Source organism: Choristoneura fumiferana, chromosome 17 (assembly GCF_025370935.1).
Source record: "Choristoneura fumiferana chromosome 17, NRCan_CFum_1, whole genome shotgun sequence".
Taxonomy (NCBI): Eukaryota; Metazoa; Arthropoda; class Insecta; order Lepidoptera; family Tortricidae; genus Choristoneura; species Choristoneura fumiferana.
Window position 1 is genome coordinate 1688223 of NC_133488.1, and position 25732 is coordinate 1713954.

The 25732-nt window shown below is 39.9% G+C and overlaps 1 protein-coding gene across 4 annotated transcripts; it reads right to left on the reverse strand.

Annotated features, from left to right (window-relative positions):
- Nucleotides 1–961: 961 nt before the first annotated feature.
- On the reverse strand, nucleotides 962–24987 carry LOC141436943 (high affinity cationic amino acid transporter 1-like). 4 transcript variants are annotated; one of them, XM_074100088.1, is made up of 15 exons: nucleotides 24825–24987; nucleotides 15376–15509; nucleotides 14065–14216; nucleotides 12422–12550; nucleotides 11046–11201; nucleotides 10373–10477; nucleotides 9359–9516; nucleotides 8423–8539; nucleotides 7218–7315; nucleotides 6428–6567; nucleotides 5602–5704; nucleotides 4921–5039; nucleotides 4515–4657; nucleotides 4282–4390; nucleotides 962–4030 (listed from the first exon to the last, which is right to left on the reverse strand). In XM_074100088.1, exons 2-15 carry the CDS (start codon nucleotides 15456–15458, stop codon nucleotides 2583–2585), a joined length of 3060 nt encoding a protein of 1019 aa, XP_073956189.1. In that variant the 5' UTR covers nucleotides 15459–15509; nucleotides 24825–24987; the 3' UTR covers nucleotides 962–2582. The 4 variants fall into 4 exon arrangements, with proteins under 4 accessions (XP_073956189.1, XP_073956186.1, XP_073956187.1 ...); XM_074100085.1 differs by lacking the exon at nucleotides 24825–24987 and adding an exon at nucleotides 22843–23175; XM_074100086.1 differs by lacking the exon at nucleotides 24825–24987 and adding an exon at nucleotides 20527–20617.
- Nucleotides 24988–25732: the final 745 nt, after the last annotated feature.

The window sequence follows — 25732 nt, forward strand, 5'->3', positions numbered from 1 at the left end:
CGACTGTGAAGTGACCGCCCAGACAGTGCTTTACCCTCACCGGCTACAAAACATAGTACAAGAGGAGAAGTATGTAAACTCCGACCCTTTAGGAGACTTAACTGCCTACTCTGGCGCGGACGCTTAGGGTTGTCGATGTCTATTTTTTAGATAATTTAACATACCGGCAAATAATTTTAGTACGAAAGTTAACCTAAAATTGTCTGTGTCTAGACAAACAAGGTTCTATGACGCTATATTACTATTATTATCGCCGGAGTGGTCAAAAGGTGATGGCGACTGTTTACATACTATATACTCATGTTCACCTACACATAATAATATAGCTATATTGTTTATAGGTACCTAGGTAGGTATCTGTTATATTTTTATGTGTCCCTGCACGAAACTATTACACTACACTTATATACTTTTTTTTTTTTTTTTTTATAAAACGAGGGGGCAAACGAGCAGACGGGTCACCTGATGGAGAGCGATCACCGTCGCCCATGGACACCCGCAACACGAGGGGAATCACAGGTGCGTTGCCGACCCTTTAAGGAATTGATAGGCTCGTTTTTTAAAGATCCCTAAGTTGTAACGCTCCGGGAATGTTGCCGCTGTAAGCTGATTCCGGATCTTTACTTACTTTACTACTAATTTACAACTATACCTAATACAAAAAAATACTTAAGTACGAGTTCGCGAACGTAAAAAGTTATCATCTCGCAAGCGCAAGACCGACGGCAGCGCAGCCTTGACTACAGAAAACTTAATCCTCCTTAAACTATCAGTGTGTGCGTGCGGCGGATGCGTGCGTACCGGCGCCAACCGGCGCGCACACATTTAAGCCGCGCGATGTGCTTTTGTTTGTAGTGAGTGAACTTACTTCTCCTCTTTTACTATGTACAAAACCCGGCTGCACGACCCCAAATCCCTGGAGCTTTGGGATGCTAGTTGGAAAAAATAAAATAAATGTACATAAAATTCGTCTTTTTTATTAACACTTAACTAATCAAAATTACATAAATAAGGCACTTAAACATACGACTAGGTTTATAATACCCGAATTCAGTAATAAACCATTTGGTAAGAATTACATTAACTGTAAGATGAGGCAGACGCAGCTTTCATGAACAATATTTAGTCGTAAAATGTCGACAATGCGAATGAGCGTTTCTCAGTCATTTAAACTCACACGTGATCACACTGAAATAAATAATCGTCATAGAAAACCTTTTGAAATTATGTGTTTCATCATCATCTTGAAAAAAGTCAGGAGTTTCTTTTTACTTAAAAATTGTTGTATCTGTTGTACAGTCGCGATCAGATATTTCGGAGCGGCTAAGGTGGTCAAAAATATCGGCACAAGCACTCTATTATCAAGATAATAGAGTGCATGTTTCGATATTTTTGATCACCTTGACCGTTTCGAAATATTTGATGGCGACTGTATCATCATTATATCAGCCCTAGGACGTCCGCTGTTGGACATAGGACTACCCCATGGACTTCCATTCGCTTCGAACCAAAAACCTTCCGGGCTTAAACTTTTCTAATGCTCAATGCGTTCTGGTTGTAGTATTATCAAGTTTTATCATTTTGTTTCAAACAGCAACAATGTTACATAATTTAATTACATTAATTTTTGAATTACAGGTTGCGACTGATTTTACAGATAAACTATTAGTCATAAAAACTGTCTCTTAACCGCATAATAGAGGAAACCCTCAACAGAAACCTACTGTTAAGGTAGATGACACCAAAACAATAATTGCATGACCGTGACTCTAGTAAAAAAGGACTTTTTCACACCTCTCATTTAGAAAAGTATCTTTTCTTCCCTGACGAGAGGGAGCAAAGTGCAGGAGTCGAGGCTTTTCTAAGTTATTTATTTGTGTTTTATGTTTTGTTGATAATTGTAAAACCACGCCATTTTCTATGCTGGTTGCTCTTTAATTATATACAGAATTGTTTTTTTCAAGTTTCTTAATGCTCGGTGTGAAAACTTGTATGAGCCACTCGGGAGCAACATAATTTTTATCTTGGGCGTTAACACTTGAATCCCTCATTACGCTCAAGATCCTATTCCTATTTCTTCCTATTGTAGAATCCTTCGCTACATTCTGCATTCAATGTACCGCCCTCGCCGTAAATACACCATTTTACTTCCTTGTGACACAAATAACTATTATATGACTTGATAAAAAGACTAAATTTCCATTAACTGCAATTTTTTGTTTCTATGAATCAAATTTGTGACAGTTGGCAAAATGATAGCTGCCATACAAAATCGTATGGGAGAAATGAGAATCATGATTTGACAGCTTATAAGAAGTACGGCAATGGTGTAATCAGAATTATCCAAAAATACTTGTTTGTAACTAGATTTTTTTTTGGCACCTCTCATAAGCTAGTGTCCTTGAATGAAATAACCTAAAATATTCTGCATGCATTTATCACCAGCGTGCCAGCATCCCACTCTTGCTTATAAGTTACAAAATGAAGGAATGCTTTGAACCCTGCAATGAATATAATAATATCTCTAGTCTAGTCACATTATTTCACACTAACCTTTTCCATACACCTGCAACTAAATTCACTCATACTTGATCATCTTTGTTTAAGCTCAATCGAAAAGAGTTCAAAACTTCACCAAATTTCGCCCTCTGTCTCCCTAAGGTATCGTTTTTCTCCATTTTAGGCAATCTTGCTATACTCTCTGTGCTAGAAGTATCTGTTTGATAAGATTCTTCAGGAGTGGGTGGATTCGACTTCATCAGTCTCGGCTTCGCAAGAAGCTTAGGGCCACCCGTAGCAAATATATTTTCTAGTTTGCTCTTCAAATCTTCTCTCGTCATACTTACTTCTTCTTCCTCGCTCTCAGATTCCTCTACTTCTTTTTCTTCTTTGTTTACTGTTCGTAGATTTGTTGTGTCTCGTGCTAGTAATTCTTTTTTCAATTCTAAGAATAATGGTGGACGTTCGCGATTAACATCATAATCGGTATTCTCTACTACGTTACCTGTAGAGTGCGATCGTCTACCTGGTTTGATAACACTTGGTTCATCTTCTTGGTCTGCTATTTTGGTTTGATATATAGTGTTTAGTTTAGACATAAAATGTAACTGTCTATCGCTACCAAATTTAATATTACTGTCGTCCTGAGAGCCGTTTGACTGAATGCTCTCTCTAGGTTTATTTTCTTCCTCGTCTATAGATCTTGCTTTACTAGGTCTTGCTGATATTGTGTACGATTTCTTAAAATTAGGACTTTTGAAATAATTTTCGTCAAATGGTGGTGGCACTGGAATATAAGGTACATTCTCCTTAATTTCCTCAACAGACTCTGTCAATGCTGTTCTGTCGATGGTATCTGAATACCCAGACTCGTCTGTCTGAGAAGTAGTTTCACTGTCATTAAAAGCAGTTATTTGTTCGTCTTCTTCATTTTGAACTTGATCTTTATTATTTTCATCTTCGTTTTGATTATTTTCATTTTGGTCGTCTTCTTCGCTCACTTTAGGCAGATCTTCTCTATGTACTTGCGCTATTACATCATATTTAGATAACACTTGATTACCCAACGATGCGTCCGACCCAGCATCAGACAATTCACTCAGGCTCTTTCTATGCGGTATAAACTCGGGTGATGTTGACACTATAACATCATCTTCTTTCTCCATCGGCATTTCTCCATACGCATCTTCTTTGGCACTATATGTGTCTTCTTCAGCTTGTATTACTTGATCGAGTAAATCGATTATATTTGCTTCCTTTTCTTCATTGTTTTCTATAACAGCTGCTTGCTGTACTATTATTTCTTCTTCAACTACATTCCTCACAACTCTCTCTTGTAACTCAACAGGCTTTTCTACAATCAATTCTTTATTGCCTCCATTGTTACTAGTTCGAGTGATAGTACCAGGAGGGGTGGGGGATTCGATTATGATCTGGACGGGGGGTTTGCCGTTCTTCTGTGTGTGTGCGCTTTCATTCCTTCCATCGAGCTGTTTGTAGCAGAACACGCAGATTAAATAAACTGGGATGCCTGAAATGTAAATAAATGTCATCTTACTTTCTAAACCTTTTTTATGCTTATTGATCATAAATCAAGAAAAATGCTTGTGAATATTAATTTCAAAAGTTTTACACATTGGTTTTGCTTTGTGCCAATCTTTCTGTGCCGAGTTTTGGTGCATTACTTGGCAATAATGGTATTTCTGAAGGTAGTAGACAAAGTCTTGTATAGGTAAAAGAGCCTTTTGCGACCTTTTGGAAAAAAAAGATTTTGATTTTTACCGATGAGAATCCAGATAGCGATGCGAATCCAAGTCTGCTTGTTGATCATGACCATCAGGCAAATGTTGATGTAGATACTGAGGCAAGGAATTAGAGGCACTAGAGGCGTCTGCAAAAAAAAAGATAAAGTTATTAATGTGCTTCAAGTTCTAAAACAGCTCAACGCTTCAAAACAAATGAAGAGGAACTTGTCTTAGGTAGATTTTCACTTTAAAGAATATTATCATATTAACCTTGAAAGGCACGTCTTCATCGACCCTTGGCTGCATCATGAGCACCACAAATAGAACTAGTACAACCGCGTGCAGCACTAGTGATGGCGCCAGGCTTCGCTCGACGTGAACAGTTACCAATGTTGCTATTAAACACATCAGAACTGAAACAGACATGAAAAAAACGTCAAATTCATAAGAAAGGCTTTAGATTCAATATGGCTGAATATACTTATGGCTACAAAACTACCGGATGCTACTCGAATTATTAAACCTAAATTTGACAATGAAATTGACGTAACTATGCAGCTATGCTCAGTTGAACGTTTATTTATGACCCGCGAGTCTCGTGGACATGCGAATTCCTCTTGTTTTTTATTGCGAGATCTAAATGGTCCTTTAATGAATGGTAATAACATGAACTTACTGAACAAGGAGAGCGTGATGTTGGCTATCCAGGAAGTGGAACGGCTCGCCGTCCTGCTTCCACAGCCGAACATCTGCTTCATGTATCCTTTTGATTCCTCTGTAGCCTTAGAACGGTATCTGGAATAAATATGCATTTTTTTTAATTGGCCAAAGAATTAAGCAAGCAAGTTATCCGTTGCCTAGTATGTTTACTACAAGTTTGGCGTACAATTAGTTTGGGACTAGGTCAATTGGGTAGTTTCCTGGAGGGCTACTACGAAATTAGAAAAATTGAAGTTCGTATCGTACCGTCCCTCTCGCTCTCGTATTAAATAATATTAGCGTCAGCGGGACGGTAAGATACGAAGTTCGAATTTTGCACTTCGTAAGTAGTATAGGGACTGGGAAAAAAAAATTGTCCCTCAGATTATTAGAAAATATTAAAGACGATTTTTTTCTTTTATCAATTTGATTTATTTTATAATTATTACGTCATGTGACGTCACGCCGTGCTGATCAATGTCACACAGCGTGATGTCACGCAGAACTTCAACTAGACATATCTTCATATTTTTTGTTTAAATACAAAAAATAGGTAGTTTTACGTGTCCAATATATTTTGATAATCTAGGTGACGGATTTTTTGGATTTCTTTTAGGGCACCAACTTGCCCATTGTTCCATGGTATTTTTTTAGATACCTGAGTATTACAACGCAGACTGCGACGATGGTGTACGACAGAAGGGTTCCGACGCACATCATCAGCACCAGCTGCTCCAGCCCCAAGAAGCCTGCCAGCAGGGCTGGAATCAAAAGACAGTTGATGAGGAACTACTGATGCAGACAAATTATCCTACCACTAATAAAAATGCGAAAGTTTGCGGGTGTGCGTGCGTAGTTTGTACTCTTCCACTAAAAGTTCAACATAATAGTCCTGAAGTAATCTTGAATCCCACTAATATTATAAATCCGAAAGTTTGTAAGTGTGTCTGTTACCACATCCTCATCACATCTAAACCGTCGGTTTAAATGAAATTCGGTATATAGTTAGTTTTTATCCCGGAAAATTGCATAGTTCCCGCGGGATAGCGATAAACGAATTTTACACAGACGGAGTCGCGGGCAACAGGCTAGTAGTTTATAATTTTAGAAAAAAAATCAGTTGGGAAATTAATCCTTCGGGACACATATTTTCAGCGAATACATAACCTGGAAAAACCCATGGTGGCCTAGTGGTTTGACCTATCGCCTCTCAATCAGAGGGTCGTGGGTTCAAACCCCGGCTCGCACCTCTGAGTTTTTCGAAATTCACATCGTGAGGAAACCTGCATTAACCTGCGATGCAATTCAATGGTGCGTGTGAAGTTCCCAATCCGCACTGGGCCCGCGTGGGAACTATGGCCCAAGCCCTCTTGTTCTGAGAGGAGGCAGCCCAGCAGTGGGACGTATATAGGCTGGGATGGATGGACAGCCTGGATCCCATCTGACCAGAACACGAATGATTCTATAGTTTTCTAGAACCTTACCAATAATAGCAGCAGGCAGGAGCGTCCCTACGACGGGAGACTTGCGGCCCTCGCTGACCCTGGCGAACCAGTGGAAGAACAGTCCATCCGAAGCCATCGCGTACAGCAGTCGAGGAAGCGGAAACATGGCGCCAAATAAGCTGAAATATCAAACAAGACTAATTGCAAGATGCGGCTGAAACTCAAGTGCTATGTGGGAAAAGATCAGAACCAAATTGCATAATGCACCAGAGATTGTGTGAGGATGCGCTGCGAGGAATGTGATTGTCATAAACCAATATCTTCGTTCCGCTGACTGTTTCCACTAGCGCTGAGCGAGGATATGTAAATGATGCGTTTCTATTGTTCATGCCAAACACATTCCTCGTACATCTCTGGTGGAAACATGCCCTCATTCGGCAATTATACTATACTATAGGTCCTTGCCCATCCTATGCATAAAATCAGCGTATTAACCTTTTCGCCGCCACGTCAAAAACAAAGGACATCACCCATACGCCAGGCTTCTACATTGCAATGTCTGAAATTGAACCTTAACACAATTTAACGAAGGTTGCTTTTGCATTGATATATATACATAGGTCGTTGGCGTCGAACCGGCGGTGTGTATATATGAGTCGTTGGCGTGGAAAAGGTTAAAGAATACTAAGTCGTAAATATTATTTCATAAACTAAATCGATCTGCTAGGCTGAAATTTTTCAACCAAAATTGTTTTGGCCGAAAACGAACTCTTGGTCGCTTCGTAATTAAATACACAATCTTCTTCAGAGAATTAGAGTTTATACCTACCTTGCCGATATACCAAAGACCGCGCCGACGGATACGACCCACTGCGCCCACTCCCAACCCACGTAGGAGAACGCTGTTGCCACTGATGCCACCGTATCCTAAACAAATTAATGTTATCATCATTTCCAATCAAGGGCGGATCACGATGGGCATGCCCACAACCATAATAGAGTGGTGACGACACATTTTCACGGTCTACTGAGATCGATAGGCTGATGATAAAAAGAAAATAATTAAAGTCAAAAGTTTATCATGCAATCATGCATGAGCCATGATTGTTCATGAGTGCGTTCGTACTCCGACTCGCACTTGGCCGATTTTTTGGTGGCTGTGACCACAATTTTTTTTTGAGGGCTGGATCCAATCAATATCCGTGCTGCTGCTGGACACATGTTTCAGAATGAGAAGACGCACAAGCTGAGCTACTACAGCACATGCTGAGCTGAGTCCTTTTGGCATCGCACTACAGCGCGACGTCTCTAATTTTTCTCTCTTCTTCTATTTATGTTTTTACTGTGTTTTTGTTGTGATGTAGTGTGTTTTTAACCCCCGACGCCAAAATAGGGGTGTTACAAGTTTGAGCGCTATGTGTGTCTGTCTGTCTGTAACACCGTATCTCTTAAACGGGTGGACCGAATGCGATTTTTTTAATTTGAAATCAGGTTTTTTATCTATGATTTTAAGATACGTTTCATCAAAATCGGTTCAGCCGTTTTTGAGACGTTGAACTTTGATTATGTCAATAAATGTTGTGAGTCTGAATGTGAAGACCGTACTTAATATAAAAAAATCACAAGAAAAACTATTACGGCTAAGTTTGCTTGTGATTTATTAAAATGTAGTAAATAGCAGTCTAACTTAAAAATACCTACTTGGAAAATGCCGTACAAAATACAAATGTCCTTGGAAAAGTATAACTTGTTTTTTCGTAACGGCTACGGTACGTGTCTGACACGCTCTTGGCCGGTCCATTGAATGTACAAATCAACGCACGTAAAAAGAGCTCCTGGCGATATACCTGCGCAGTGAGCGAAACACGGACCAAGTTGGCGGCGGAGCAGCGGGGGACGCGGGAGGGGGCGTAGGAGCGCGCGCGGCCGTCACGCCATTGGCTTGTTAGTTGACAGATGCGCAAATCCCCTCCACTAGCCACCCAGAGCTCTTTTTACGTGTGCTGACTTGTAATTAACGTTAAGGGTCCTTACCTGCTGGTAATAAGGCACCATCATGGTGACCACGGTTGCGACACTGGCGTACGCAAGGAACACTATTAACAGAACTATCAGAATCGCCTGGGGGATCGAACGACGGGGTTCTTTCACCTGAAACGAGACAAGGACACTAACTTTGTGATTTGGTGATCCATACATGTTTGGTAATTATCCCTAGTGTATGATTTTTAGTGGTAAAAAATATTTTGACAGTTAAGATAGCCTATGGAAGCCATCTCAGAGCGCGTGAGCGCCATCACGTAATTAGGAGTCAAAGTTTTGCAGGTGGTAGGACCTTGTGCAAGGTCCGCCCGGATTGCTACCACCATCTTGCTCGCTAATCCTGCCGTGAAGCAGCAGTGCTTGCACTGTTGTGTTTCGGCGTGAAGAGTAAGACAGCCGGTGAAATTACTGGCACTTGAGGTATCCCATCTAAGGCCTCTAGATTGGCAACACATCTGCAATCCCCCTGGTGTTGTAGGTGTCTATGGGTGAACGCATCTGCAATCCCCCTGGTGTTGTAGGTGTCTATGGGCGGTGGTGATCTTTTACCATCAGGAGACCCTCTTGCTCGTTTGCCATCCAATCGAATAAAAAAAAAATAAAAAAAGTGGTCGCCATGTCCGAAACCGGTCGGATCATCGTCATCACTGGACATTGGTCATTGGTTCTTCCCATTTTCATGAGCCAATCTGTTTATTACAAGCTTTAATTTAGTTTTACCTGCTTATTTTTGGGTTCAATCTTGCAAGATAATTTTGATTTACTTCTACTTGGCATAATCTTACTAATCCTTAATACTTGGATTAATCTGGTAATGAAATTCTGGTGGTCAGGCCAGGATCGTCTCCGCAGGACGGAATTTCTTAACGATCAATGGCATCGACTTAAAATTTGGTACGGGTATGTAGTTTGGATGATAAACCTCACCTCTTCGCTAGTAGAACTAATGCTGTCGAACCCAACGAAGCCGTAGAAGCAGACTGCAGCACCCTTCAGTGTACCCCACACGCCGAACGGGAAGAAGCCCCCCACGCCGTAAGAGGGGGGCACCGAGGACTCGGGGATGCTCCAGTTGCTGGGGTCAGCTGCAAGGAGAAAAAATATTGTGGAATATGTACAAAGATAGAAAAGAAGCCTTGATGAAGTAGAGTCAAGAGTGGAAGGCCTCCCCCTGTAACGAAAAAACGAGAACTTGCAGCCATCGGTTGCCCACAACTTGCGTGATGTTGTCGGTCGATCGAGTGGGAGGCCGGCCCACGCTGCGTCATTCGGTATTAATGGAAAATTACAATATACAAATGACAGTCGTTTGTTAAGCCGTAACAGATTGTAGTCAAAACTCATGCCCTCTCAAACAAGTACGTGCGATTCATGACTTGCGACTCTTGAGATTTTCGAAACTAACTTTATATTGCAACAGGACTATAAAGGTCACAGCTCATTACAGCCACCCGGCACCCGACCAGCACCGCGTCGACTCGAGCGGTTAATATGCTTCATATGTATTTGTATAGGCATGCGCTCACTACATCAACTCCGAAGCGTCACCGGATCGCCTCACTCGCGAGGTTGCCACGCGCGGACTACGAGTGGGCCACTCGCTGCCCGCACGCTTGCGATGCGGCGCTCGCAACCCCCGCGCCACCCCTCCTTTATCCCCCCTACTCAGAAACTCGTGGACGTCAACGCGCCGTCCGCGCTTGGATCACCTGTCGACAACAAGTGGACGCCGAAAGTCGAGGCGGTGCTGGTCGGGTGCCGGGTGGCTCTAATGAGCTGTAATCTTAAGGGCCTACGCTGACTAGCGCGGGTGCACTTCGCGGGCGCATCTGCAGGTAACATTCGCAGTTAGCGCTGCTTATACTATTTTCCAATAGGCGTCCACCCGCTCCGTGAAAACCGCGTCAGCTAGCGTACCTAGGCCCTTAAGCATCAACTCACCAGTAAAAGATCCGGCGATAACTATGAACAAGATGATAATCATGTTGAATATAGCGAATACGTTGTTCACCATCGCAGACTCACGGACACCGAATGCCAGCAGAACTGTAAAAAAAATTAAGATGTACCTACGAGTAGTGCTATTGGAAGAAACCTTAGCTTAGGGCCTCTGCTAACTAGCACAGGTGCACGGCGCAGCGTGCTTGTTTCATGTAGTCTGAAGAGCAGCGCTGCGTGAGGCCGGTTTCTGCGCTCGCGCTCGAGTTCGCGGAGGCCCTTAGGAAAAAGCTTTCCAATGTGTTTTAGAGCTTTGAAAAAATGCGTGTTGAAAAAAAATGGTATAAATATTTGTAATGCAGGTAGATTTTGCGTATTATAGGTACATAGGCTTCTTTTTATTCCGATGTTCTCAGCAATAGAAGTGGATGACCGGTTATGGTGCTCAACATGATCTACACACGTCTCTACTTCCAAAAGGTAATAAGAGAGTGTTTAGATCATTGTGAGCACTAGAACCGCTGATCCACTTTTGTTGCTACGTAAAATCACGAAATCTCAACCAAAATTTGTCTTAATATATGAATAACTGAAGTGTATTCTTCATAAAGGGTGGGCAAATGTTTCCTTTGTTCTAAGAGCTGGATTAGCCAAATAATAACTGTAAGTCACTCACCTCCTAGAACAAGCACGATCCCGAAGGCGAAGAAGTCGAAGTATGGAGCCAGTATGGACGCGTCGAGGGAGGCGAACGAGGCGAACCAAGCCGACATGCTACGGCCCGCCATTAAGTCTATATACAGGCTGAGACCGCGGGCTACACTTGCTGCTCCTGTAAACAATGGAAATCACATTCTGAAAGGAGGCCAGTGTCCAGTCCAGCAGCGGAATAGTAGATTGATAACCAAGGGTGGAAAGTGATCCATTTCACCCGAGACATTTCTGGTGCTCGAACGAAGTGAGAGCGCCAATAGTTCGAGTGGAAATGGGTAATTTCACCCGAGTTAGACACTCTACTTTTAATTTCGTCTGTGAGGAAAGTAAAATACTACAAAAAAATGAGAATAATAATAAATTGAATTTACTTATATCCAAAACCTCCTTATTATTTCCACCTTCGAGTTGGTCACGACTAAGGAGCTTATATACCTACAAAACTAGAGGTTGAACGCCGAGCGAAGAAGTTTGACCTTTATTACTTATTTATATATTCCATCTATTTAAAATTACTTTCCACCCTAGAGATGAAAACGCAATTTTCCACCCGGCTTAAATTAAACTTTCCGAACAGGAGAGATGAAAAGTATATAATTGTGGTGTAGCTTAGGTAACTCAGGAACCCGGACTGTTCGTTCTTCTTGGCTTTGCTTGGGCTTAAAGGCACCACTCCACTTCTCTTCTAAGTTACTACATTCTTGACAGAGTGGTCGCCGGAGGAGGATGAGAAGTGCATTTTCATAACGACTTTTGGCGAAAATAGTTGTGGTTTCCCCTTACTTTTCACACCGCTGAGATGAGTCCGTATTGCCTATCGAAGTACCATCCCTAGAAAACCAGCTTTCAAATAAAAAAAACGCATTCAAATCGGTTCACCCGTTTAAGAGCTACGACACCACAGGCAGACACAGACACACGTAGTGGTCAAACTTATAACTATAACACCCCTCTTTTCCCTTCTTTCGGGGGTTAAAATCGCGGTAACAACTCTGATTACGTTTTTGGACTTTTGAGTGATGTAAGTGACACGACAATCATTGTTAAAACCTTGAAAAGCGTTACACAGCGCCACTATAGTACTATTATAGTACTAAAATGTAATTTATGGAGCCACAATAACACGGTTATGTCATTAAATAGTCATGTAATTGTGCCAAAACCTGCCTGGGTATACGTCTACTATGTCTACATCAATGTTATAGGACCTTTATGAAACACTAATTAGTGTTTGAAAACGTTCTAAGAAATGTTATAGTGCTAACTTTTGCTGGTTGGGCGGGCACGGTACAGACTACCACCACCACTGTTGGCGGTTGGTGTGGTGGTACAACTTACCGAAAAGCGACTCCAGTATCATGTTCCACGCAATGACGAACGCAGCCAGCTGTCCCACGGTCACGTATGTGTATATGTACGCGGAACCGGCACGAGGTACGCGAGACCCAAACTCCGCATAACACAGCCCTGCAATTGGCAAGGAATGACGTCACGACACAAATCTTAGGGTCTATCCACAAGCGCATCATTCCTTTTCATTCATCACTCCCTATACTACGAAGTGCAATCTACGAAGTGTATCTGCCGTCCTGCTGATGCTAATATTATTTAATACGAGAGTGAGAGGGATGGTACGATACGAACTTTGATTTTGAATTTCGTAGTAGCCCACATGTTTCGTGAACGTGAAATTCTTAAAAAGATACCTAGTACAAAATTAATTATTACATCGACGCATCGTCTCCGCCTAAAATAGTATTTTATGCAACTGTATCGTAATAGGCGTCCTTAAAACACGAGTGTGGGTTTACATAATAGGGTCACATGAGTGTTTTAAGGCCTAATTACGTACAGTTGTATACAAATATTTTATCTATATCCATATATTAAATCCTCTATCATGTGTTCAAGAACCATTGAGAATGACCTGCATTAACGAGAACTAGGTAGGTATATCTGCCCCACGAGCTGCGGCAGCGACGACCTGCTGCTGCACGTGATTCCGGCGCCCCCCCCCCCCCGTGCTGTAATGATGTATGAAATCTCATTACGATGCAGCCGTGTTCATAACAGAATCCAATGTCATAATGCTGGCACCTTTGGTTTTTGAACGCATAATTGAGGATTTACTATATGGGTGTAGATAAGCCTTTTGCATAAGCCCCCAAGGAACCATGAATACTGTAATATGCTAGCTCCATTGTGTCATCAAATATAGAAACTATATGATCTATCAAAGTTTCGCAGCTTGGATGCATAAATATACTAGTTCTAATTTTCTTCCTTCGAGCTTCGGTTCACATAGAATAACCCGAGCAAACGCAAGTAAAAAATGTGTGTGACCCTTGAGCACTCTCTCCACCAATCTCTCTCTCCATTGGATGTAAAAAAGAGTGAATGAGATAAAAAAACCGTTCCAACGTTTCTGACCCCCATGAGGTTGGAGGCTCTGCACATGGTCCCCCTGACCTCATGGTAGAGACAGTATTTCGTGTGAATGCTGCCTAAGTTTGTGTCATTGGTTAATTGTACAAACTGAGTTTATAATCAGTGTAGTGAAATTGTAAACAGACGTTATATTGTTTATAAACTACCTTAGGTCAACCTTGGTTTATATTTTTTGTTATAAACTGGTGACGAGTAAATAGCTGTTCCTAACGTCTTTATCTATATAAACTTTCGCTATTTTCACTCATAAATGCGAAAGTTTGTAAGTCTGTTTGTTTGTTTGTTTACCTCTCACGTCTAAACCACTAAAGCAATTTAGATGAAATTCGACATACTGACAGTTGTAATCGCGGAAAATTGCATAGTCTCCACGGGAAAGCGATTAACTAATTCTAGTTGGCCTATATTTCTACAAATAATCAAGAAAACACGGTGTTATTTTAATCAAGACAAATTACAAAACCTATAACTCTCATCAAAGCGTTACATCAGTAAGAAAAAGTGGGGGCTCCGGAAGCTTCATGTGAACTAACCTGCAAAGAGAGATGCTACGGCCGCTATAAGGAACGAGAGCACCACAGAAGGCCCCGCTATCTTGAGCGCCACTGCCCCCACCAGGACGTACACCCCCACGCCCAGAGTACTGCCCAGGCCTAACGCCGTCAGGTCCCAGCGGTTCAGACATCTGGAAGGTAAAATGAGGATGGTATGTTGGGTCTATATTAATTCGCATAAATTAATTGTCCTAATTGAAATTTGCATGACGTTATTTCGCATAATTATCAATTCGCATAACATTAATTCGCCTGAATACGCATAATGTAAATACGCATAATAAATAAATAAAAATAAAATAAAAACCGTTTATTTGAGACCATAAGATTCATATTAGGTGTTAGTTATAATATTGATTGGCATAACGGTAAGTTGGTATAAATTTAATTAGCATGATATTACTTCGCATAATTATAAAATAGTATAAACATAAAAAGATTATTTTAATGAAGTTGTAAATTTTATTTGTCAAATAATATATATAGTTATACATAGTGATGAAAAATTATAGCTTCATTTACTCAATTCAATTAGATCTGAAGTTAGCTACCTACGAATCTAGCTACGCTATGCTTCGCTCCAGCCTTAGCCATCTGAACCTAACCTAACCGAGTCGGTTTTGCCCTGAACAAGCTAATTCACTCGCTTGATAAAATTATGCGTATTCATTTTATAACAGTTTAAGTTATAGTCAATAATTTAATGCATATTTCAATTATGCGGGTTCATTATTATGCTAAATAAGTATTATGCTTCTTTATAATTATGCAAGTTCGCTGTTATGCACAATTATGTTATGCCAAATCAACACACACAATTATGTTTCGCATAACAACGCGAAATCATATTAGGACAATTAATGTTATGCGAAATAAGGGGTTGGACTGAGTACAAATTTACATAACTATTTACAGAATTGGTTACAAAAGCTAATAAAATAAAATCATTTTGGCAGCAGACGTGTCTCGTGCTCCCACAGGATGGGCTACGACCTTAGGGTCTCCCCAAACCTATCTACGCGGCATCTTAAGTATATTTACGCAATGAGAGCGGAAAAGATGTTGATTGGCTGGGCCGACGCGAAACGACGTTTACCGACGGGAAGGCGTGTTTTTCGCTCTTATTGCGTGGACATAAAACGTTCTTTGGCCGGCTAAGCCGTTTCCGCGTCGACAGATGTGGGGAGACCCTTAGCCCGAAACATGTCAAGCTAAACTCGATTTAAGACGTGTGTTATCCGGGTTTGTTTCATTAAATACATCTGCTGGAAATTGTGGTAGTTCATTAACCTTCTCAAGTTGCTGGTGTCAAACTGTTCAGGCTGGAACTTCTTCTTCCGCGTTACTTGCCAGAAGGCCTGCTTGCCTGCCATTGGTCAGTACAACGCTCCACCTGCCCGCATCGGGATTGGTTAGCACACCATCTGCGAATCAACGGCATTCGACAATGTACTTATACATGTATATCTAAAGGTTATGAAACTTCATCATCATCATCATCATCATCTCAGCCGTAGGACGTCCACTGTTGGGCATAGGCCCCTAGACCTCCAGTTGCTTTGGTTGGCAGCGCGGCCTGCAGCCACCGTGAACCCGCGGCTTTAACCAGGTCATCCGCCCATCTCGTTGGACGTCCTACGCTGCCCTTGCCGATCCGCGGTCTCCACTCGAGAACTTTTCGGCCCTCAACGGCCATCTGTAAGAAACTTATCCCACTAATATTATAAATGCAGAAGTTTGTAAGTCTGTCTGTTTGTTTTGTTGTAACCTCTTCATATCTTAACCGCTGAACCGATTTGGATGAAATTGAGTCCCTGGGAAGGACACAGGATAGTTTTCAACCCGAAAACTTGCATAGTTCCCGCGGGATCGCGATAAATGAGTTCTTCGCAAACGGAGTAGCGAGACGTACAAGTCAACGCACGTAAAAAGAGCTCTGGGTGGCTAGTGGAGGGGATACGTTTGCGCATCTGTCAACTAACAAGCCAATGGCGTGACGGCCGCGCGCGCTCCTACGCCCCCTCCCGCGTCCCCCACTGCTCCGCCTCTAATTTGATCCGTATTTCGCTCACTGCGCAGATATACCGCCAGGAGCTCTTTTTAATCATAAGTATAAATCCAACAGCATTACTGCTAAATTCGATTTTTAATCATTCATTATGTTATTGCATGGACCGATACAGTACCTAGTTACAGTTTATAATAATTTCATTCCATTTCAATTTCATTTCTAAAGGCACACGAGCGATAATATTTTCGCCTACCTTAACATTAAGTCGAATTGAACAATATAACTATCCCATGTAAGATTATGTTGCACTTAAAATAAATTAATATAATATGTTCTTGATTGTTTACAGATTTCACAGGTTTTGACAGATTGTCAATTTATACGGGCCTGAGATACGGGCAGATAGGCAGACAGATCTATGGCACACTTTATTTTTTTGGTTCAGAAGGCAAAGAATCATATAGGTATGTTTTTCTGTAAAATAGCATAGTTTTAAACCGCCTTTTTACTCCCGACGGAACGGAGAACCGCATATGTGTTTGGAATAAAAGTTGTGTGTTTGTATGTCTGTTACTACTTTTGTAAACTACCAAACCGATGTAAGCACGGTCTTTAACATTAGGGGTAGGTATTAATTCAGACCAGAAAGTTCTACTTATTTCTCTCTCTCTTTCTGTTTTTAACCCCCGACGCGAAAACGTGTTATAAGTTTGACCGCTATGTGTGTCTGTCTGTGGCATCGTAGGTCTTAAACTGGTGGTCCGATTTAAATGCGTTTTTTTATTTGAAACTTGATTTAAAATCAGGTTTTCTGGCGATGGTTCTTAGACATGTCTTATCAAAATCATTTCAGCTGTTTTTAAGACATTGAACTTTGAAGTGACAATGTCGGGAGTTTTACAACTTTTTGCTGGTTAGGTTAGGTTATGTTCCTAGAATCTTGTGTGACAGAGTTCGATGATGCGGTCCAGATGCGATCTCTGTTTATTTTGAACGTTTAAATAGAAACGGCATAATATTAGACAGAGAGACAAATAAAATAAATTTTAGAGTGATTGTTGTTGAGATGAAATACGCCCATATGAAAAATAAAGCATCTAAATATTTATCATAGATAAATACCTACTTACTGATATTTGGTTGCAAACTGGAGTGCGCCCTTTATTCAGAAATAGTCGTGAATATTTTACTCAAACATTACTCCCGATTTACAAATACAAATATTGGTATTTGAATCATTTATCTACACGGTTTTCAGAATCAGGAGTTAATCTCAACAACCGTAATCTGGCAGTTAAATCTTATCGCTCAGTTAACCTTTCATGGCGCTACTACGGTGCAAATAGATAGGTACTGTGGTTAGATGCAATCAAAATGATAGATTTGTAGGTACGCTTATGAAAACCCAAAAATTTTGGTGAATAATGAGAAGAGTATGTATGTAGTATTGTGATGGATTGACAAAGAGTGAGTTTAAAAAAATATTTGTATTTTTTTTTAATGAAATACCTACTTCAAAAAACCTTGTTGGTTGGTAAGTATATAATGAAACTCTTTGTTCTTTGATATTTATATTCGAAATCGCAATTGAAATTTAACACATGCTTTTAAGGTGCAGGAAAACTCTACACACACACCTGCAACTTAATTTAATGGTGTGTTTGAAGCTCTCAATCCGCAACAGGCCCGCGTGGGAACTACAACCTAAGCCTGGAAGGCCTGTGCCCAGCCGTGGGACGTGTATATAAATGGTCTGAAAAACTAGAAACTTATTGAATAAGTACCTACCATATCGTAAACATTAATTATGTTGAAATCATGACCAATTGGATACGACTTATTTAAATAACAATTGTCATAACAGAGATGGTATTTTATTGACAGCTTTAAATTCCTTTGTAACAATCAGTACGATAAGAACTTGGAATATTATCTTTGATTCAAATAATATTGCTTTGAACATGAAACTACCGTGACACACACACATATTAAGTGATATCGATTGATATTGATCATATATTGAATGATATTGAGCTAAACTCGATTTAAGACGTGAGTTATCCGGGTCAATATTATTTAATATTGCTTTGGACAATTACTAAACGTAAACACCAAATATAAATACTACTATAATAATATTATATGTGCCTAATACTCATTAAGATTCGAAAGGTACATACAAACAGCCCTAATAACAAGTGACAATTTGTGTTAAATAAATAATAGGGGTAGGTATTAGGGTGGAGCGATTTTTTTTTTTGGATTTTGAATGCTGAATGGTGCTAAAAAGTTGCGATTTGTTCAAAGGTTTATAAGAAAAATAAAAATATTCAAACCTACTTTGCGCCCTCTAGTGTAAGTAATTCAAAGATTGAAAAAAAAAACTGTTAAGTATGTTAAATTTTGTATTTTTACCTAAAAGTATGTTGTCATCTTATTAAAATATACCTTAGTACAAACGCCTTTGAAACGCACTAAATGTACCAAAATTATAAATTAAATAGACTGCCAAAACTACCAATACCACCAATTTTCGTTTAAGTATGTTTATGTGACTTGTAACACGAAACTGTATGTATTGATACAATTTTTGATTGAGCATATAAAATATTTATTTATTTGTATGTGAAATTACGAAGTTTTCATACAAGAATGAAAATCTTCGAGGTAATGTAGAGGGTTAAAACATATGTCGAAAAAATAATATAAAAATATTTATGCAAGAAACTAGTACATATGCAAGTTTTTAGAGGTATTCGAGACTGACCCCAGTAGGTATGGTCGACTAAGAAAGTGCTTTACCAATTCTAATAGCCTCCCTACTTCAGAAAAAAAACATTAAGGCTCATTGTCATATTGACAATGCCTCTATCTAACTCCAAATTCTATGTATATTCTTATACTGTCCAGGCTATTCGATTGTGGAACTCCTTACCGATTGACTTACGACGCGCAAAGTCTTTGTCACTGTTTAAATCTAGGAGCACTATCTGTCATCTTGTAATTATTAGCCTTATTATAATTTATTTATTTATTTGTTGCTGTTTATCTCACTACCTATATTTATTTTGGACGTATATTATATGTACGATATAATTATGTATGTATTCGTAGATGTATTGCTGTTACGTTTAAATTTTCTATTCTACTTTTGATGCACCACCTGTTGTAAACTAGTCCTTCCTTCTTTCTGTAAAAAAGGTTGCCTGGAAGAGATCGCTCTTAAGCGATAAGGCCGCCTATTGCTCACCTTGTAATTTTAATAATTTGTTTTCTGTATCGCTTACTATATCTGGTGTACAATAAAGAGTCTTTGTATTGTATTGTATTGTATTGTATTGACTTGTTAGTGAAAATAGCCTTTGACGCCTTAAGCGCTACAAATGACATTAAGCCTTGGGGTGGTAAACCAATGAATTCTTGGTCGACTATACTTTATCTATTACTGACAAAAGTCAAACCACGAGTTTGAAGTATATCACTGAGATGTACTACCCCCACAATCAAATTACCTAGAGAATTGTAGTGTAAACAAAAATCTAATAACTAACCTAACCATATAAATTTCATTTTTAATACCAGCTTATTTTGCTGACTGTACTTTTTGTTGACTGTATTTGCATTGTCGCCCAAACTACATTTGAATACCAAATTTCAAGTCGATGCTATTAACCGTTGAAGAGTTCCGTGCTGCGAAGACGATCCTGGCTGGACTATCAGGATGTCACTACTAAATTATTGTATTGTCACGCGATTTACATAAGTATTACAAAATTCAAGTCAATCTTACTACTGGAAATTGGTTAAATTTAACTTGCAAGGTTTGATTACAGACAGACAGACAGACAACGGGACAGGTGAAACTAAATAAAAGCTTGTAAATTTTTTATCTTAGGTGTTAACCACTCTATGTCGATTATTAACCTCTCGATGCGACTTCCCCCGATGAGAATTTTATCCTACTAATATTATATGTGAAAGTTTGTGAGTGAGTGAGTAGGTATGTTTGTTACTTCTTCACGCTGAAACGGCTGGACGGATTTGGATGAAATTTGGCAAAAAGTTAGTTTATACCCTGGATTAAAACAGGATACTTTTATCCCGATATTTCTACGGGGATAGAGATAAAATCTCGAAAAAACAACCGCTGGGCTTAGAGTCTTGAAATTTTGGACAGTTGTTCTTAACACAACCTCAATGAAGACCATGATAATTTTGGGAATTCCCAGGGGAATTTTATAAAATCCCGGAATTTCTACTGTACCAGATCGAATAGTTTACGCGTGCAAAGCCGCGGGTAAACTCTATAGTACTTAATAATAAATAAGCAAGTTTCAAGTTCCTTCCTAACATCACTCCTTCCTTGTTGTTGATTTTTATGATTTAAATTTGGCGTGACGAGGTTCAAACATTAAACAAGGATAACTTACAAATATCTCAAGCACTATAACTCACTAACTCCCATATCTCCGAGAATTTAAAACACTACAGCCATCTCGCTCGCCGGCCGAGATACTGGTGATAACAACTGATAACAGCCGAGATCTGTTGCAGGAGATATTCTAACCTGGATCGACACGTGATTGCGAAACTAGTTTAGTTGAGGAAGGTTATTAAAAAAAAACACTTATATTGATTGATTTGGTAGAGGTACCGAGAAATTTAGGTCCATGATAGATTAGTTTTATAGAGACCATTATGACGTCGGGGCTTTCAAAAAAAGGGTTTATATTTTCTTTAAAGGCCGGCAACAGTAACTCTCGTCGAGTTACTGTTGTTGATGGACGGTGGTATTATCCCATCAGATGACCCGCTTGCTCGTTTTCCTCTCTCTCATAATAATAAAACAAAACTGTATCTTGTGTAAAAAGGCCAGATTAGAGAAATCTCTCCTCAGGTTTCTGATTCTTTTACATATGCTTCGAGAGATCTCTCTAGGCAATCTTTCCTCTGCTCTGCCCACGAGATGATTTAGAACCTAAATTACTTACTACAGACCTGTAACCATCTAAACTTTCCTAAAACTAGACAATTTGACTTGAGGAGCTCTACGAAACCTAATTCTTAATACACCTTTTCTACTTTACCCTTTCCATGCCAGCACCAAGAGAAAAAGAATGAGTGCCTATGTAACAGTAGAAGCAATGTCATGTTGACCTCCCATACATTTGCCAAAGAAATCGTAGTGAAATCGATTACAAAAAGGTTCCGCCTTGGTACGTGATTCAGTTTCCTCGAGTGTGCACATAAAGGAGAGGTATCGGAAGAAAGTATGTATTTTAATCTATTGTTTACTCATTATACCTACTGGCCCGGCCCCTATTGTTAAGGTGCGGCCACATGCAGTCGCTCGTCGCTCGTTTGCAGCGCTAAATCTGGTCACGTGACCCCATTTTGAATGTGATTTTGAATGTCCCGCGACTCAAAAAAAGTAGCGTCAAGTCGCCGTGACGAGCAGCAGCGTGAAGATGGCTGCTAGCAGGAATGATCTTGGTCTTGGAAGCTGACTTCTTAATCTCATTTAGTAGCAGTCGTGGCAGTGGTACAAATAAAGGAAATTGAAGTGAATGAAAAAAAAACAGGGTTTTTGCCGAAATTGAAGAGGTTTTTTTTGTCTTCCGGCGATAAAGCTCAACCTTTTCAGCTTTATCGCTATATGTCACGTGATCAGATTTGACGTTGGAAACGAGCGTCGAGCGATTTGCATGTGGCCGCACCCTAAAAGACCACAGTTCCCGCCACCCGCGAGTACTGTAAATAGATTAAATCAGCGTAATTCATAAATTTCACACCATAAGTCTGTCCTCGACTACGGTCCTCGACGATTTTTTTCATAGAAAATTTAACCCAATAAAATAAATGGAAGTATGAGCACCTTAGGGGTATTTGGACCCAATGCAAATGAAGGGTAACTTTGGCACATTGAAAGCGAACTATAGAAGGGTCTAAAGACACAAAAATGTGGGCGGTCAGCTAAAACCAATCATTATGGCAATTAAGCTTTTATTGAATTGCTTGAAAATCTGGAGTCTAGACTGAGTTAATCTCCGTGGCTTTAGTTACATTTCAGTGTTAAAGTAAACTGACCTTATAATATCAAATGAATAGGAATTTTAATATAGTAATATTTGTACCTACACAAAGTGTCTGTTTAACGGTGATAAAACTAGGCAGTTTTTAACGTTTTGGAATACTATTAGGTTATATTTTAAAATCTATTCATAATACATGTTCCTGCAGATGGTTGAATTAGTTTTATAATATTTAAAACTTTCGTGATTTTGACTCGTAATTTAATTACTCGTAAAATGCCACAAACTACACTATTACACTTCAGTCTACTCGTGACCACGGCCACTGTAATGTTGCCGAAACGTCGAGGTAAATATTAATCGTGTGTTTAGCGTGATAAATCCCGATTGTGGTGTTTTAATTATAAATTAGTTTTGACAACACTAATGTATAATATTTAAGGATTTTTAATACAGACTGACTAATTTTTCCGTACAATTGATTGATGTTCAAAGTATCAAAACTTCAAAGTCAAAAAGTGTGACTAAATTTTGAATAAACAATTCCGAAGAGGTGTTCTGTCAAACTAACAATAAACTACATTTGCTGAAATTTAAAACACGTATAACAAATGATAAATGTTTCTTTATAGTTACTCTTTAATCAAAGTCGGTAATTGTTGAGAGGTTTTGTATGGAAAAAACACAGTAAGACCCACATAAGCCAGTCATTACCTTTAGGTATTCCTTTAAACAATCTTTCCGAATTTCGGCTTCGGTAGCTACGTCACTAATCTCAAACAAACACGGTATGAACACACAGATTATATGAGTCAACTCGACATTTGCTTAGTCCAACACACTCGTAGTCGCACTTCATTGAAAAAATATTAAAACTGGCAGCATAACGCGAAGGTTTACGTTACACCAGCACGGCAATTCACTTTAATTCCAGCTGAAACCTGGACCGCTCAAATCTCGCGTATCACTAACGTGGAAATAAAAGTTTTGTCTCTCGTAATAATTACCTCTACATAGGCACAGAACATTGTATTAACGCAACGCTGAGCCGTTATCTGATAGTGGAATTGAGCTGTATTTACTTATTATCTTCAACTATTGTATCTTTCAGCGCTTAAGTACGTTGCAACAGCTATATCTAGTATGACAGAGAGTGATAACAACCGACTTTGAGCTCTGGTGTATCGTTGTAGAGTATATGTTGGCGGGTAGTTTCAGGAGCTGGTGGTTGGGAACTGGAAGGATTCCCATTAAAATACTATCATTCAGTTAAAGTGCGTAAATTAAAATTTTATCAAATAAAAGATTAACTCAATAAAGATATGGAAACGTAGTACACACAATCCGCTCTAACCAAGCGAATTAGCTCGTCGAAGTGGCAATGGGCAGGCCATATAGCACGGAGAACACATGGCTGTTGGAGTCGAAAAGTTCTCGAATGGAGACCAAGTATCTCCAAGCACAGGATGTCCACGAACGAGATAGACGGACGACGTGGTTAAAGCCGCGACTTCACGATAGATACAGGCCGCTTCCAAAAGAATCAACTGGAGGTATAGGGGGGGAGGGCTATGTCCAACAGAGTGCTACGGCTGATATGACAATGGTGATAACATGGCGCCCTGTAGCTAGGTGGGACAGCGGTGGGCAGTGGGCAGAAGTGGACTGAATGTTGATGATGATGATAGGCTCATCTGTGCCTTGCCTGGTTTTAGAATAGTTCGGACCCATTTCTATCCGAAATAATGACCTAATGTGTGAATGGGTGGAACGGTTCCTTCCCTATTCATACAGCCAGCCGAAAGACGTCCACTGCTGGGCATAGGCCTCCCCCAAGGCTCTCCACTCAGACCGGTCTTGTGCTTTCCGCATCCACCTGACCTGTAACACCTGTTACCAATAAAAAAATCATTTCATTTTCATTTTCATTTCATTTCCACCGCGACCCCGCGATCTTGACCAGGTCATCGTTCTTATTGCAGGCCTTCCGCCAGTTCGTCTTCCGGTCCGCGGACGCCATTCGAAAACCTTCTGACCCCATCGGCCATCAGTCCTTCGAGCAATGTGCCCCGCCCTTTGCCACTTCAGTTTCGCAATTCTTCGGGCTATGTCGATAACCTTCGTTCTACTGCGGATACATATCATCATTTCTGATTCTATCCCGCAGAGAAACCCCGAGCATAGCCCTCTCCATAGCCCTCTGAGTGACTTTGAGCTTCCTCATGAGGCCCACCGTTAGCGCCCACGTCTCAGATCCGTATGTCATCACTGGCAACACACACTATTCAAAGTCTGACTTCAAATACTGCGGTAATTTGGACGAAAAGACAGTCCGAAGCTTCCCGAACGCTGCCCAGCCGAGTCCTTATTGTCAACTACAAACTCCGGACTCCGGTGTGGAAGACTAGGGCAATCCTTTCATCCGTCGTCCACGACCACTCTCTCAAGCGACTTATGAGTGTTTTTTTTGTAATATTATTAAATGTTATTTAACTTGACTCCATATACAAAATTTAAAAAAATACAACTACTATCTACTTACTATTTACAAAACTTATACTAAATAGAAAATTTTTGTGAATGTACATGGAGTCAGGAAGTGGGCAATAGAACTCTTCAACCCTTAATAGTAACCCTCTCGTGTTTGGATTCATTTATTCGGTTTTTGAAAGAAAGCATTGGAAAAAAATACCTACCGATACATCTCACGAAATTGTCCCAAACCAGCTCACTGCCGGCCTTGCGAACTGCTGATCTTCCTTCATAGGGATCATCAGATCATCACGTCACACTAAATACACGTAAAACAAAGCCAAAGTGATACCGATCGTCGATAGATGATAACATTCCAATCCTTCTATTAATCCTTAGTTCTGTTGTTTCACTGATCACAAATTTACTCAAGACGATTTTATTATTTCTAACGATTGTAAAATAATCTGATAAAATTCTTCATCTATGATTTCATAATTAGCGTCGGTTTTCTTATCAATAATAGTGCTTATTAATTACGTCCTATAGAACTGAATATTCCGGATTGTGTTTAGTTGCCTGAAAGAAATGAATAGCAATTCCACCGAAACGCTTCTTAGAAATATCATGGGACAAGTAGGAACATCTAATCCCAAACTGAGCAAAGTTGTCACCATCAGATATGTCGTAGTGGGGGAGGTTCTCAAATATTTCGTAGCAGCATTACATTCCAAAAAATTGGTTACAACTAGATAAATTTAGTAAGGAATATCAGAACATCCAATTTTTCACAAATATAAGAGCAGCGACTTTTCAATAAATGATGAACACATTACGAGCTTAAGTTACAAGAAAACAGAGCGTTAAAGGTATCTACGCAGTCAGGGTGATCAATGTCTTCATAAAGATCAGAACACTCATGAAAACTATAGCTATAGGCACCATAGCACCAATATCTGACACAACCAACGTGTACATGCTGCGAGTATGTCCTAATCAACAGAAAGTTAGAAAACCCTCGACATTGTCACTTCAAAGTTCAATATCTCAAAAACAGCTGAACTGATTTTGATGCAACATGTCTAAGAGCCATCGCTAGAAATCCTTATTTCAAATTAAAAAAAACCGCATT

Coding starts and splice junctions, on each gene's coding strand:
- LOC141436943 (XM_074100088.1), bottom strand. CDS start 15,458: ATGGCAGGCAAGCAGGCCTTCTGGCAAGTAACGCGGAAGAAGAAGTTC. Junction 11,202..12,421: donor GATACTGGAGTCGCTTTTCG/GTAAGTTGTACC, acceptor CATTGTTTACAG/GAGCAGCAAGTGTAGCCCGC. Junction 10,478..11,045: donor GATCGTGCTTGTTCTAGGAG/GTGAGTGACTTA, acceptor TTTTTTTTACAG/TTCTGCTGGCATTCGGTGTC.